The 17,368-nt window shown below is 33.4% G+C and overlaps 1 protein-coding gene across 1 annotated transcript in view; it reads right to left on the reverse strand.

Moving 5' to 3' along the window:
- LOC118192971 (FH1/FH2 domain-containing protein 3-like) overlaps positions 1-17,368 on the reverse strand; it is a 455,802-nt gene that overhangs the window by 198,681 nt on the left and 239,753 nt on the right. Inside the window, exon 6 of the mRNA XM_085819281.1 lies at positions 5,496-5,617. Within this exon, the coding sequence (XP_085675407.1) occupies positions 5,496-5,617 (122 nt within the window). The remainder of the gene's footprint in view (positions 1-5,495; positions 5,618-17,368) is intronic.

The raw sequence follows: 17,368 nt of genomic DNA on the forward strand, positions 1-17,368 counted from the left end.
CTATCATATTTTCCATTTAATCATAGATTCTAAGAGCATGACACTATGCCGCCCAAATAGTATAGTAGTTAACGTTGCCAACTGCCATGTTGAAGGGCCCTGGTTTGAATCCCGGAGAAGGTATGGATGTTTGTAAATGAAGAGTGTCGGTGCAGCATGGCGGCACTCTAAATATGCGGCGAGCCGAAAGTCCTCTCGTGTGGTTTGATGGAAGGGGAGTGGGTTGGGAGATCCTCGGACACGTCCCACCCCTTTCATTTTACTCTATTATAAAGTTTACAGAATGATTAATATTTTTCAAGAAAACATTTTACTCTCAAATATTCATTCCGTCTTTACAACTATACTAATCATTTCAAAGCATCAATCCACACTGGAATAAAAATTAGGAATTAACCCCCGCTTTCCAGAAGACTCTTCAAGTGAGTTTCCACAACTTTTTCTGAAAACGTTGTAGGGTATTTTCTCCCTTCTTTCTGCATGCTTTCGGATTGTAACGGTTAGCACACTCCGCGTGTATCGAGAAGTCCAGGTTCGAGCTCCGGCGAGGGCATTGCTCATTTTTCACCTCTTTCCAGCTTTAAATAATAATAATAATAATAATAATAATCTCTCTACAGTGGCTCCCGAATTAAAAGGTGGTGGACGATGATTCTTCACCACCGATTGGGTCCCCTAATCCCCAGTCGATTTGATTTCAAGATAACGAATAAGATTTGATTGTTTATTTCAAGATAACTAGATAACAGTTTGATAACTAGATGTCCAGATAACAGTTTAATTTCAAATTAACTAATACGATATTCGAGGCGAATAACTCATTCTTAATGAAAAGCCTAAGAATAACATTGAAATTTAAATGACGTGCATAAGTTATAATATTTGACGGCATTTCTGTACGATTCAAACAAAATTCCTTCTGTTACGTTAGCAAAATACTACCTGATTTCCCAAAGAAAATCAACAAAAAGTCAATACTCAAAGTATCAAAACACCGAGAAGGCAATCAATCTGAACGAGGATATATCATAAAAATCGTGACACTGGGCGTAAAAACATGAGCAAATTGCTTCCTTCCTTTTCCCTTACTCTAACATCCTCCACTGGTAACCAAATGACGTCACGTATATTCATCCATTTGCAAATTTTATTGCCGCGTTGTGGCAATAAATGACGAAAAGTGACGTCACTTATCCAAAGAACAGGATACGTCGTCTACGAATTAGAATACAAATGTCTTCTCTTTCAGAGTTATTTATTAGGTACAGGGTTAATTATTATCTGGGGGTTAACACAAGGGCGAGGCTAATTGGGGAAAGGTCTCCAAGGAACCATCTTAATGGGGTTTCTGTAGGTTTATATGTACGAGTTTGTTTACAGGAAAGGCGGAACCGCAAGAGACGATTCCAGGCGCCATTTCTATGTAAAATCACATTCAAAGGCTTCTGCATAAATTCTGAATCGCAATAAAATTCTCCGCATTCCTGTGATAAGAAGATAAAGATCTATGCGCAGTTAACGCAACTGCTTTAGAAGATAATTGTAAATAAGTTTCTTGTAGATGCCACATAAAAAAGGCGGCGCTGTTAGAAATAATTGATTTAAAACGAAGGCGTGAAGTTTTAAAAATCTACATGTTATTCTTAACATTCCTAAATATAAAACTTTACTTCAATTTCCACCAGTTTGGTATCAGAAACTTCGATCTTTTCGGCATTTGATTATAGTAAGAATCGTTCAATTCAAATGACTGATATTCTTTGCTAAATCATTACGACTGTAAAACAATTTCCTGAAGAGTCTCCCGGTCTCCTCCTAATTGCAAGGGAAAACGTTTTCCTTTGAGTAACTTTTCAAATTTTTTCAATAAGAAACATGATAAGTTAGTAATGCCCTCGCTGGGATTCGAACTCTGGTCCTCCCGACTGCTAGTCGGACGTGCTTCCACTTATATCATAAAAGCATGAGGTTAGGAAAGAGAAAATTCCTTACAAACTGTTTACATAAAATTTCATACTTTATAAAATGAACGTAAAAATTTCATAAGCATGTAATATTCGTTAAAATAAAGACGTCTGTAACATTAGTATCATCATCATCAATAAAAGAAAAACAAGGATAATAAAGTGTATCTAAATTCAGAACCAATAAACTCAGCAAAATGTTGTGAATGTCAATATAATATTTGTGTGATAATATAAATTTTTCAAGGTTCTAACTGAACTTATCTCTTTGATTCCAACATAATAAAGAGACTGGGCAAAGCTAGTGCAAATAAATTTATATGCATAACTAACAGGAATTACTTCTCAGATCAAATAAATTTAATGGCATCCAAAGTTTAGACTGTGCATCCTTAAAACCAAATTAAGCACTATTTTAATGGTTATGAAAATATATAGAAGTTGCAAGTTTTAGGTCTAAGTTCGCATATGAAATTGGAAGTCGAAGAAAATCGAAGCAGGTCACTAACACTGATTTTACACTATTAAATTAATAGTTTCAAACTGTAGTTTCTTAGATTAACAGTTTCTATGGCGAGGTGAACGTTTTTTCAACCGAAGCAAATGACTGCCGTTTTACCTGAAGATGGTAAGCAAATTATCAAGTTTCATCTGCAATCCCAATCTGTGAGGATGGAAAAGAAAATCGGTAGTAATATCTGCAGTTCAGTTTCAAAGAGTTATTTATAGCGATTTGGTTTTCAATTGCGTTAAGCGTCGATGAATATGTTAATAACAGTCTTCTCGAATGATTTAACCATGGATATATAACAGAAGATAGTTCAGGCCACTTTAAAGGACCTGTCTGCATCTTGGTCACAAATGTTTTCTGTCAACTAAAGAGTCAATATCCACTTTTCGTAACTTTATTCTAAATTTAGATGATTGACTTTATTAATTTCTATTTCATTTCTTTTCCGTTCCCCCCTCACAAGTGTTATTGTACTCTTTTATTTTTTTCTTTGAGTAAGCCTTGTGGTATATTTTATAGTACACGAGAAATGGAGCTATTTGAATAAAATCATTTGCTCAATTTTCAAAATATATGGCAACAGATGCTTACTGAATCAAAGCAAACGATTTCCTCTATTGAAAATTCTGGCCATAAGTATACAACGTTTTAGGAAAAGCACTTTGAGATGCCACAATAATAAATTCTGCCAATTACCATTAGGTATTCTAGAATTTGTTTTAAAAAAACTAACCCCAATATTTTTCAGATGGGTTGCGTATTTATTTCTTCTTTCCACGCCTACACTCTTCAGGAGTTTAAGATTCGAACCCCCAAAATTTAGAGTCTCGAAATTTTGGAAGGAAGATCTGCACTTACAGGAAGATCTGTGAAGATAAGATATGCAGGCATCTGTTGATAGATATTGCAAAAGAACTCAGGCGTGACAAAACAAGCAACAACAAGATACAATGCCATATTAATCTAACTGGAGGTTATATGAATATTCCTCCTTCCTGTTGCTCAGACCCTGCTAATTGTTTCCCATTCATATCGCTATTTTTCAGTTAATGTAACAATCAGCAACGTAATAATAATAATCAAAATTACTGTTATTATGCTATTCATGTATTATTCAATTGTTTAAAGGTAGCAAAATATACTGCCAACATAAGTGACGTACACAGTAATATAACACAAATTTAGTGCAATATTTTTCATATTATTTAGGGACTAATGGACTTCCGAATATTACAGCTCGTAGTAAAATCTCATGAACCTAAAACATTTCTAAGAAGAGCATCTGTATGTAAATAAACCTATTTAAAATTGTAAAAAATAAAATAATTCCGAATCAATATGCAGTTTATACGGATGATGATCAAATAAAAATGCTACGTTAAAAGAAATGTAATAAAAAACTACCTGCAATCTGAACCCTGCCGATTACACCCTAAAATCTCAGCGTGCATTTTTCACGCTCATTCTTTAAAATGCACTTTCGTACTTTTAACATTTTACTGTATATATGAAGCAAAAAAACAGAAGTGGCGGATAGAATGGTGGAGAAGCTGAGGAAAGTGCGTAACTCAGCATAAAAAGTGCAAAGATTGTTAATGAAGTTATAGTTCTATTTTATTTCTATCGCTTAAGATTCAAGTAAGTTCTTATCGAGTTATACCGCTCAGATGGAAACTTAATTCCTCACGTTTAATGTGAGTATTTTCTCTCTGTATTCTAAAAGTAGTTTTAACATTTCTGGACTGCGCCATTTCTAGATTAATTAGTGTCACATGGCTTGTGTAACGCTGATGACGTAGCTAATTCAGAACTTTCTAATCTAAACCAAAACTTTCTCTTGGTAAGCTGCCATACTGAATAACTGCGCACTTTAGCTTCTACCTCTGTTGCCGCTTGGACGCTACATCGCTGTCTTCTCTTGTTATCGCAAAAGTATCAAAAATGTAAATGTTCTTGAATAGGCAAGATTAGAGCCTCACAAATGTCAATTGAAATAAAAATAAATATTTAATCTCAGTCGGCTGCCAAGTTTCCTAGTCATTACGGATTCCACATTTTAGCATTCTAAGCAATCGGAATGCTTCTTCTTCAGTATATAATGTAAGGTCTACACCATCAGTATTTCTAAATTTGTTTTTATTACAATTAATTTCTTATTAAATCGATAACGGCAGTTTTAGTTAATATTTTAAGCATTTTCTGATGTTGAATTTTATATCTTGCTTGCATGTTTGCACAGTGGCAGACAGTATTTAAAACTAAAATTTATTCTGTTTTAGGGGAGGTGAAATTAAATGCAAAAGTTGAAGCCCCTCCCCTCATAATTTTAAAATGAAGCGCTTTAGAATATCTGACACATTTTCCACTACACGACAATTAAGTTGTTTTTATACCTTACCTTTCAGACGCAATTCAAAACGCAAAATGCACCTATTCTGACTCGCATAACATCTGAGTCAGAAACATAAAATATTATCTTCACATTGAGTTCCATGGCTTCACATTTGTGAATGTAAAATGTTATCTATATGTAGTATCACAATGCTATTTCGTAAGCTTGGGTCACTCAGCATTCTTAAGGGTTAATAAAAGTTTCCCACAAAGTCGTTTGTTAGGAATTCCTGAAGGAAGTTTCTGCGAACGGAAAAGAAAAACGAAAAGAAAAACACTTTTCGTCTATGTGAATTTAGAACTGCCTGAATGGTTTTTTTCGGCGAAGTCTTTCACAAGAAATGAAAACAGTCATTTCGGCAATTCAGTCACACTCATCCTTGAAAAATATGACTGTTTATGTATTGTTATATATTCCTGCGGTTTACTTTCAGAAGGCTGAGTAAACGTCATACACAATATTACTACTTTTCTTCAGAAATAAAAAACGAATTACTCATGAAACTGCGTTGTATTCTGTAACGAAATTCCAGCAAAAAAAAAAAAAAAAAAAAAGTAAAACCTTATTTAAAACGTATCAATTATATAATGCTTTAGTTTTCCGTAATTTAATCAATTGGTAAACTTACTTTTGGTGAAAATCTTCAAAGTCTTCAGCTTGTTCATCGATGGTAGACTCGAGATCTAAGTAATTCCCATAATCCCCTTCGGATCCATTATACCGGTATATTTGTAGGGTGCAGTCATCCAGCTGTAAGAAACGAAAATATTTATGGTAAATATTAAGTGGGGAACAATTCTATATTTATTAAGAAATAGTTTATGGTAGTCTGAGACAGAACTAGCATATGCAACATTAAGTGGAAGATATTTAAATTAAAATAATCTGAAGATATTTAAATAAAAGATATTTAAATTAAAATAATCTAGGAAGGCATGCGAGATATTAATAAACCAAATTGTCATTGTTGCATCCCATTCTAACAATCCTCAGTTTTGATTAAATATCATATTTGTATTAGAGAACTTCATGTTCTCATTAGAGCATATCCCGAGTGTCTCCAGGGAAGTGATTAAAAAAAACACGTCAAGAACCCATTCGTTTAATTCGTGCGACCCACAGCTTAAGAAACTCTGATCTAAATTACACATACCCTTTTAGCAGCATTAAGATAACAGTGCAGTATCCAAAAAGTGCAAATTATAAAAGCAATCAAATTTCATAAATAACTAAGTAACATATCAAGTAAATAGCATTACCGTATATTTTGCAAAATGTATTATTGCAAGTGTTCTATCGGCGCTACAAACTGTACACATAAACTATATAACTTTTAACTGCAAATGCTTAATCAATGCAACAAATAATGAAGAATAAAAATAAATGTAACTAAATTACGCTAAAAAAAGAAACAGTTTTCATTACAGGTTTATAATTTAAATATTATTACTATTCATAAATTAACAATCTTAATCACAGAACAAAAGTACTTTTTATTAAAGAAACGAAATTTCGGCTTACCTACAAAAATTTCTAGTTTCAAAATCGAGAACAACAGACAAATTTTAAGAACTTCAGCGTCTAACTTAACTAAGTGTAATATATAAACGAAATAAGATCCCGAAATGGTCAAAAATTGCATTTCTTCAAGTAAAACCAAATACGTTTTCTGCGCACGTAAGTGATAAAGATCTAATCATGAGTGCATTTTTTACGACCAATACTTTTTTTTTTCTGGATATTAAAGGCCATTTTTACTCCATTCTGACAACTAATTTTGCCATAAATCTCTTGATGGGCTACAAACCTTTTTATGATTCAACACAACACGATCGTTTAGCGATAAGACGACTTTCTAAAACTAGTGGTTGGGAAAAAAGTGCTGTTTGACTATAAACGGTTGTAATGGGTATATACGGCGTTTAGTAATCTATCTCCTGCCCCCCTCCCCACACAATAAATGTATTACTTGACGATATCGATAACAACCTTTAAGAACACTGCGTACGGCATATATATTCGACAATTTTAAAATTCTACACCTAAAAACGTAGCTTCCTTAGAAATTATGAATGTGTAAATAGTGATAATCTCATCACAGTTTTTTGAACACAAAATGGGCAATATATAACAATTAAATAACAAATTAAATACAGTCAGATAATACCATTCTTAAATTTAATAATAATAAAGTTCACTGTACGCTAAAATGCATGATCGCCGCAGATAAACTGCTCTTTAAAAAAAAAAAAAAAATCAGGCAGCAAACGTGGTCTTCAGCAGGCGGAGCACGCTCTGATTCTGCCTTCTAAAACCGTCCTTTAAATACTACCTCTCTATTCTTTCCAGCCTCATAAATTAACAAATTGAAAAGCGAGAAAGACAGAAAAACATAATATACAATAAATAGTTAATGAAACTAAATGTATACTCTACAATATTGTTGCGTGCGTACGGTTTCGTAGTAGATTGAATGCACAAGTCTGATGAAAAGTTAATAAAATTTATTCTTATCGCAAGATATAAAACAAAATGCTGAATTTTTTTTCTTACAGATATGCGTATAATATCACACAGTAGTTATATTTCACTAAAATGTTAAATAGAACACAATTCAAAGTGCAGAGAAAGTTAATCCGATCTCACCGCGAATTCGCTTACAATCAGCAACAAAAACTTAGTAAACAACTGAAATGAGATGTTTTCCTCCGGCTTTTTAAAGCTTTTTAATCCGTCACGAGAAGCTTCTCGTAATTTCTCGAGGTTTCTGGAAAGCAAAAGAGTCGAATTACAGTTACAGCTAACACACAATTGCATTATTTCAATTTAAATATATCTATTTATTAAATGCGCGTGCTCTTGTATTTTTACTTTTTGGGCATAGCTTTCTTTTAAAACTCGTCACGCGCTGCATTACACGGGGGAATAAAACAATTTTAATTACAATTCTACCAAAAAATAGCTAACTAAATACAAAATCGGTAACAATATTATAATTACATTTTTCGTTAGCTTAATATTCACTATATTAGTTTATATACCGAATTTCTTCCAGCTGCGTGACTAATGACGAAATAATGAACGAATTCCATTAATAATATTATTAAAAAAAAGGTAAATGTATGACATTTTATGACACACAAAAGAATCCTTCCGTTTAGAAAGCTTCAACAAATTTTACTCGAAACTTGCAACTTTGTTTAAAATACCATATACAAAAACCAAAAAATAGTGTCAGAGAAAACAGTAATTTAAACTTAACGGCGCAGAACCGTAAAAAGATGACTCAAAAAGAAAAAGAAAAAAGAAACAAAAATTAACCAACTAAAAGATGGAAAAAGGTGAAAGTGAATCACACTGTTGAATCAAATACAGTGAAAACAAAAATACACAACATGTTGAGGTGAAAGAAAAAAAAAAGTGCCTGCTTGTTTTTTCAATGGCATATAGAAGAATAAAACTCAAGTTACAATTATTTACTTTGGAGAAAGGCCAGCAGTAGCATTACTAGAATAAACACACAGGTCAAAGTACCTTTTTCACCCTGAAAGCATGAAATGTATCACCAGCCCCAAAGGTACTTAGTTACCTCCTTTGGTTTTTCTTGGGTGGTTGATTTATATGACATTTGCATAAGTTTAAGAAGCCCAAAACAAGTCTTGTATTCATTACTGAATCCAATTCGCGGGTATAAATTTGCAAGAGAGACGTTGAAAGTGACGCATCAACACCATCATAAAATTTCAAAAGAAGAATTTACTTCGATTGCATGCACATCTCATAGCCTATTAAATAATCAAGAGCAAATTTCCACAGAGGCAAACAGGGCACGTGCCTCAGGCCTTAGTTTTCAAGAAGACCTCCAAATACTCTTATAATGTTTAAAATGTATAGCCTCTATCAAAATTCTAGGGTTCCAAAAATTTGAAACAGGAGACTAGAATAAAATACTCAACTTCATAATTTTAGCCTTTTATGCCTTCTTTAAAAAAAGACTCTAGCCCTTTAAAATTATAGGCAAATATTTGTTATGAAATAATGAACAGTCTCGTAAAACTGCGGCAATTGAGCCACCATATTTTAAAACACATAAGCCTCCACCAGATCATGTGCACCTCGAAGCCCAAAATTCTAATTTCGAATTTGGTTTTTATTCATTTCACATTTTGAACGAATTTAACAGCATTTTGATTAACAAAATCAACTATTTAAAAGCGTATGTTGGCATTCGGCAAAGTTTAATCAACAAACTAAGCGATTTAAAAGAAATGTGTTGCCCGAAATTAAGTATTTTTAGCTAGCACGTGCCAGTGTGTTGCCATGCGACAAAGCAAATATATTAATTTTTCTTTCAAATTTAATCTGTCTGTTGTTGATTACATACTGTTACGGACTTGATGTTACGGACTTGATATTTAAATAGCTAATGTTAGTTGAATTATAAATTAAATTGTTTCATTCCCCGTGCAGTGCAGCGCGTGACGAATATTAAAGGAAAGCTAAGCAGGAAAAATTAAAAATACAAGACCACGTGCATTTAACATTTAATAAATAAGTCTCTAATTCAGAAGTCAAACAAAATCAGCGTTATATTTACAAAATTTTCACAGGACTAGGAGAAGATAGGAAAATTCCATCTTTTCCTATCTTGTTCATTTGCGGTTTTGCAGCTGAGGATGGTGGTTCGGTAAAACCATCGAAACTAGTCCTGTGAAAATTTTGTAAATATAACGCTGATTTTTGTTGTTTGACTTCTGAATTAGTATTTATTCGGTGTGTTATTGTGTCTTAAATAAATCTCTCTTTTTGATTTCGAGAAAGTTCCAGAAAATTCTCGCGCGCGATTTAAAATCTTACAAAAGGAGGAACCCTCTCAGTTCGTTGTTATTTTAGTTAGTTTGTTGTTGTTTTAATAGTTTATTTAGAAAACTGCTCTTGTCGACTAGCGAATTCGCGGATTAGCTTTCTCTAGCTGTTTTGAATTAAGTTCTCTTGAACGTTTGAGTAGTTAAAAGATAACTACTGTGAGATATTGTAATACTGAGGAAATTGTAATACTGAGGAAATTTAAGCATTTTTGTTGTGATAATAATAAATTTTGTTCATTTTTCATCGGACTTGTGCATTCATTTCATAACGAACCCGTACGCACGCAACAATACTAAGCGATTTAAAAACAATAAATGCAGTTCTTTGTCTGTATTATTATTAATAACTAGTTGGGCCCGTGAAATTACACTAGCTGGACTCATTAAAATAATTATATACTTTTCTTTTTTATAATAACTATTTTAGGTAGCCGGCAGCGCAATATAAAGAAGAGCTATAGTTTTTTTTTCATTTAAAATTGTAGATTATTAAATTATGTTTTATAATGAGATTACATGCTTTAAGCAATTCCAAAATTAATTTTTAGACGGTCAATATATAAATATCACGGAAGGACCCATCAAAACAAAAGATTGTTCCATGTTCGCAATAACATCCTCTGCATCAATCATTTTAATTCTGCATTTTAATCATACACTCGATTATTAATTAAACATTTTAATTCCATTCATTTGGCCATATTTATATAACTTATTTAAGATTTGTAGCGAAATCAATGAGAATTCTTTAGGCTCCTCTTTGTTTCTTTTTTTTAGGGGGGGGTGAATTCAGTTTAAAAATGTGCAAGTTTATATTTTATTCAACACATACTAAACAGAAACCATGGGGGGGCGGTTAAGACACTTTCGTTTAAATAACTTAAGATAACACTGAATATAATAATACTGAATTACAAAATTGTTTCATTCAGAACTTCCTACGAAACCTAAGCATTTCTTAGCTCAATTCTGACTCCGCCCTGATAGTTAGGTGGCTTAACTGAAATTTTAAATGATATATCATTTGTAACATTGTAAGAGGGGTTATACAATCAAGCAATTTGCCATTATTACTAATTTTGGAATTCTCACATTTTTGCATCACTTTGGACTACCCAATAGTTATAAATAAACATATATTATTATGAACAAGCAACTGATAACTATGAATTGCTAATTTTACGTAACTATATACATATAAAAGAAACATTGCTGCAAATAGATGTTTTTATGCCCTGAAGAGTTATTTACAATCCAGCTTTCTCAAATTAAGAACTCAATTGCTTCTTTACAAAAGTCTTATAAGATCTGTCTTGACTTATGCATTAGAGACTTGGGCATTGACTTTACGTGATGAGGAAGCTCTGGGAATTTTTGAGCGGAAGGTCTCAGGTTGCCTCCTTGGTGGGGTCCAAATGAATGGATTTTGAAGAAGAAGATCTAATGTAGAACTCTATAAAATTTGCAAACAATCTGATATTGTAAAATTCGTCAAATTACAGAGACTTAAATGGGCTGACCATCTGGCTAGAATGAATGAAGATCGTTGCTGCAAGAAAATCTTTCTGGCAAAGCCCATGGGAAAGAGACCTCGGAGCAGACCCCCGACATGATGAATGATTGTGTCGAAAAAGATCTTAATATTTTAAAAGTTAAAAACTGAAAAACAACTGCCAAAAGCAGAGATGCCCGGAGAAGATTTCTGGAGAAGGCCAGGGCCTACCCAGGGCTGTCGAGCCATTGAAGAAGAAGAATATACATATAAATAAAATAAGACAAGAGTTACTTCAAAGTTTTTTGCAACCTATTAAAAATATTCTTTAACCCACTGATGAGCCACTATCTACATTTCTGGAATTACTCGCTCAAACAGTGAACATACTAATGCATGTAAAATGGTAATATCATTCGAATTCTGATGACACTTTTGAAACCAGGTCAAATGGGAAGCACTCAACAATCCTTCCGATCGCATTCCATGGCGCTTTTTGATACTACGTGATCACTTTTGCTAGCGCAATTTCGATATCTAAAAAGATAATAGCCCGTGATATCAAGACTCCGAATAACCCAATTTTACATTAACAGCATGGAAAACGTTTGACCAGAAAATCCATTTTTCTCATTCAAGTAGCATAGCATAAGAAATGACCCACGTCACGAATTTCGCTGGTAACAGTATACCCCGTCAAAACAAAGAGGTGAAAAAAAAGGGCATACGGAGGAGCTGACTTCAATCAATCAATCTTCCTCAATGAACCTCAATCAGTGCTTCACACATCAGCGCAATACCCCAGCTCCGCGTCTGACCCATAGGTTTCAAAGAGCTTGCCTATCGCACCCACCAGGTGGATGCAGTGGCAAGGAAGAAAAAGAAAGACTGTAAAGTCTTAAATAACAGCAGTAATAATAACTTCAAAGCGCACGTGAGGGACTCTGAGACCATCATTATAAGTCGTCAGATGGGTAGGTGGACAGATTAAAAAAATAATAACAAAATTCGGTGACCTTCGAAAAGAGGCTTGCAGTTTGGGATCTGAAGGGGTTTAGTGCAAGGCCATTATAATAATAAATGTTTCATTCCTTGTAGGGTGCGGTAACTTGACCCCAGAGAGTGAAGTGCGGTCTGACCACTTTTGTTCCCCCACTCTCCTCAACCCTCACCCCACCCTTAACGATATCATGCGGTGTTAGCCCGTGGTCAAAGAGAATTGCAATTTTTTCTTTTGTGAGAAAATTTATCCGGGCTTCCAGCTGACCCGAACTCTGCATAATTGAACGTCGATTATTCAGGTAAATTACGGTGGGTAACTCAACAGGCTTTGTTCGGAGAGAAGCGTCGCCATCTCGACCACGTTCTGGTAATTTTACAAGCAATTATGCATATACCGTCGAAAGACCGTCTTAAACTAGCTCATAAATAAGCGGTCTTTTCTAAAAGCTTAAAAGACTCTTTGTAAGTTAATATAGCAAATTTCATGATCGCAGTAAAATAAATAAATAAAAGTTTATTAACTATAATATAATATGGCGGCTTTTGTGAAACCCAGTTTCACTATTTTATTTCTGAGCATTTTAAACAAATTTTACTGTTTTCTCTAAACTTACGAAATTCATATAATTTGTAATCATATTTTAAGCATAAAAAATATCATTAAAGAATAAAAGAATATGCACTGCTGATTTAAATAAGCTCGATTTTTATAAGCTTTTATGTGGCTTACTAACGGCGTTTCTCGCTATGATCAAAAGTTCGTTATCGATTCTTACACAAATTTCGAAAAAACACTATTTATAGATAATAGTACGGTGTGGTGAAGTGATCTTTTCAAAATTCCATTTAGAATTTTTAGCCCAAAGGGCGTTAACCCAGAAAGGCTATTAATTTCGTTTTGGCATTTTGTGGCGTTTCACTATAAACGGCGTTTCACTTTTCGAATTGTTGCCTCTAAATATTATAGTCCTGCATTATATTTCAAGAAATTAAATAATGAAGAATTTGCATACATGTATGTATGTTTCTCGCATTGTTATAAAACAACTGTACGTAGAGCCATCAAATTTTAAATAACGCACGTCTCCACCCGAATATGGGCATCTGGTAGCCCAAATTTGGAATCTGAAATTTCTTTTATTTATCGATTTCCTATTTTGTAAAGCATTTATCAGATTTTAATTAAGAAACTCAATGATTTCACAGCCAGCAATGGCAACACTGTACGGAGAAAAAAAAAAATTATTTCCAGTACGCGAGACTGTGTATCAGAAATTCTAAAGATATGCTCTTTTTAAATGATTTTGTGATATTGCTGTTGAATTGAATTTTATGTTTTAAGTGCGGGGAACATGATAGTTAATAAATAAAATTAACACACAAAGCGCTTAAAAAAAGCCCCTTTGAGCGTAATATAAAATCTGAAAACTTTCAGATTTTTTTTAAAAATTTAATGTTGAAACCATTTTTTGCAAATATATTCGTTTAATGAACGATCTAAAATTCGAAGAATTTTACTTTTTGCATCATCGGATAGAGCGGAAATAATCTTTTAAACTAAACCTGGATGAAATTTTTAATATAATTTCTGATTTTTTTGGCAAAATCGTGAAATTTTTTATTTAAAATTAAAGGTTATTTTATAAGCTTTTAAGTAAAATACTCATAAAATCACTAATGAACTAAATGGAGAAAAATAATTTATCATATAGTTTACTGGAAACAAAACATTAAATAATTCTATTTAAATATTCATCTACAGTTTTATATCAAGGGGAATAAAAGCGTGGGTGCCTAAATAACGAAATCTAGAAATCGAACTTCATTATAAACTTCATATTATTACATTCTAAATTTATCAAGAATGCCTCAAACTTTCATTATTTGTGATTTAAAATTGTAGAATGATTTTTGTAAATAGAATTATTTGATCTCTTGTTTGCATTTAACTACATGATAAATTATTTTTCTCTTTAGTTCATTAATGATTTTATGAGTTTTAAATAAAAACTTATTTTATAAAAACCTTTTTAAATATTTTAAATTAATATCAGCACTCGTATACTTCGCTTTATTCCCTCTTTTGTTTAAAATTACAGCTTTTCAGTAATCATAGTCGAATTTGTGGAATTTCGGCCACGTCTGCACGTTTTTTGATTTATGCACCCATCCTTCTAACTATCTAACCAACTGTCTTCAAGTTATGAAGCAGAGAACCTCCGCCAATCCGTTGCAACTTTCTTTCACCAAGTCATCTTATAAGAATAATGGCACAATATTATTACAATAATGGAGCAGTTATATTACATATATATATATATATATGTACTGTATGTCTACAAATACATTCCCTTACCCGGCTTAAATGTCCTTACCCAACCTTAATTTTTCACAATCGTTGGTCGCAGATATATACTTCCAGTTACAGAAATGTTTCAAATGACGAAAATATTCATGTTTTGACAATATCAAATTCTAAAAAAAATTAATTTCCGACAAATACTGAAATCTAAATTTAATGTTCCTATATTTATATTTGGAAATACCCTCTATGAAAAAATAATATTATAAGAAGTTTGACAAAATGTGATCGGGATATTTAATTTCAAAATTTTCAATCTTTGATGTCATTTTCAACTTGCCTTGAAGGATCGGTTAATTAAGTTAGAATAATTCGAAGAAATAAGCTTAAATGAAAAGCAGCAAAAAATGTGTATAATTCAATAGGCCGTACAAGGAAGTTATGCCGTGTCCAAATCATATTTTTTCATTTTCTCAAATATCATCAGTTTTTGAACATATTTCGAGGCGAGTTGCAAAGGATGACCCGTAATAAACATTATTTTCTGCCCATATAATCATTAGTGTATTAAAATCGTTTAAAAATTAAACTACGATGAGCATAATTTCAAGATAATAAAATCGAACACCATCAGCACAGCATATAAAGCAAAAAATAATCACAGTATACGTAAGACATTCGTAACGAAAAATATGTTTCAGTTACATTTTCGTTATGTATTTATTGTTCATAGCAAGAGATAAGGGCTCTGAACAACTACAAATAATAACTCCCTTTCCAGAGAAATTCATAAAAGTCTCAATACACTTAGGCCAACTTTAGACGTTTGCAATACACCCACATAATTTATGGATGCGATAAAGATCGAAACATGAAATCTCAAGAGCGTTCTATCTATTCAGCGTAGTAATTTCACCAGCGTCGATGTTCATTTAAACATTTCTCAAACACATATTTCAGTGTCATAATCCTGAAAAACGGAAGAACCTGCATGTTGATTTATACGCTACACAATGATGACGACACACCTTTTACAGGTGCGAGTTGAATAAATGAACAACACTCACGAACTCGGTGATTGTGAAACCTCTTATAATGAGCCGCTTATTCACTCTTTTTATGAAAGTTATGGGATATTACATACAAAAAATATTTAAAACTGATTATCATTTTAGGAAGTTTTTAAATTTTATATAGTGTTTTATAAAAATTAAGGAAGATTACACACCGTAAATTGTACATCCATATTTAATATTCATTAGAATGCAAAAGGACTTTTCAAAGAAAGTGAAATAATATTAGCTTGCAGGGAAATAAGATACGTCCTTCTGTGATCTCCTGGTGTAACAGTCCACACTTTACCAGTTGGTTATTCAAAAGTACCATGTTCGACTCCGGGCAAAGGCACATTGGATTTTTTTAAACTTCCTCATTCTCCAGATATTGTCTATGTCGAAACGCCATTAAGAGGCAATCGGCCTAGTGCGGCCTTTACTAGTATATTATAAATAGGGTATCTTTAATGATGAGTTGAATCCAGTAAGATGGAACGTACTTTTTTGCACATAGTCTCTAGAAGAGAAGTAAACGCGGCGCCATCTTTTGGCAAAAATTGTAGAGAGCGTGAGCGGGGCTGAGGACCGAACCCACGATGTGAAGATCTGCATCTTGAGGATTTCTGCCGCTCGGTTATGCTCGCCTTTAGAGAAACTGCGAATTAATCTTGATCTGCAAAGAGATATTGTCTTTTTCATGCCTGTCACTTAAAACAGAAGACGATTCTTTATCATCACTAATTTAGATTGGCCGTCTTAGAGTCATTTCATCTCTTCTTAGTCGTCTTTATACAGGGTGACCTAAAAGTCCGTAAATTGAAAATTCAATAATTCACTGAATAATGTAGGTAGAGAGATAAAAACACATATGCTTGAAATGTCACGGTGTTTTATTGAAAGCAAAAAAGTGCTTAAAACGGCCAATAGACGGCGCTTCATATGACAGCAAAAGCAGTAATTAGCATAACAATTGATTTTTAGCAGAGACTATGTTCTTTATAACAAATGTTCAGCATGTTGGCCGTTATTCATTAACAATACCTGTAGTCGAGGGACAATGTTGTGAATAGCACTCTAGAGCATATCTCTAGGTATGGTCAGAAATTGCCATCGGATGTTATCTTTTAGTATCCCTAAGGAGTTCGGACTGTCGCGGTAGACTTGTAATTTCAAGCAACTCCACAACCAATAATCACACGGATTGAGATCTGGGGGCCTGAGACGCCTGTGGTATAGTGACACCGTCCAGACGGGATAGTGGTTAGTGACGTTGTCCGAATCTCGCAAAAGGCACTGATATTTGTAAGCGTATATATATATATATATATCTGTGCGTCAAGGAGCTACTCAAAAAGGGGGCACTCGAACACGGCGAGCTAAAATCCTTTAGAGAGGTTGGTGGTACGGAAAGAGGGGTGAGAGACAATCGGACCGCACCCCGCGGTTTCTCCTTCGGAAGTTTAGCAGGCTTGACAATATCTAATATGTCTACTTAAATGAATCGGTGTCGGCCTTGTTTCAACCTGTACCAGTGGTGTAGCGGTCAGCACACAGACTGATTACTGAAATTGTTTGACTCTGGGGAATTGTTAACATGGGGGTGGCGGGCGGTCTTTGCAGCTTTATTATTAAGCACAGATTTTTTCGCATTTACGCCATCTACCATTCAAGATTCAAGAGCAAAATGACAAAAAAATTTAAAAGCAGCATAGCAGCATATATTTAGAATTCGAGATCCAGTGTTACGTGTTGGCATAACATTTTACTATTTTTTTCAGTTTA

The sequence above is a fragment of the Stegodyphus dumicola genome, chromosome 6, assembly GCF_044657685.1.
Source record: "Stegodyphus dumicola isolate Sdum_Otavi_A_Nest chromosome 6, ASM4465768v1".
Classification (NCBI taxonomy): domain Eukaryota; kingdom Metazoa; phylum Arthropoda; class Arachnida; order Araneae; family Eresidae; genus Stegodyphus; species Stegodyphus dumicola.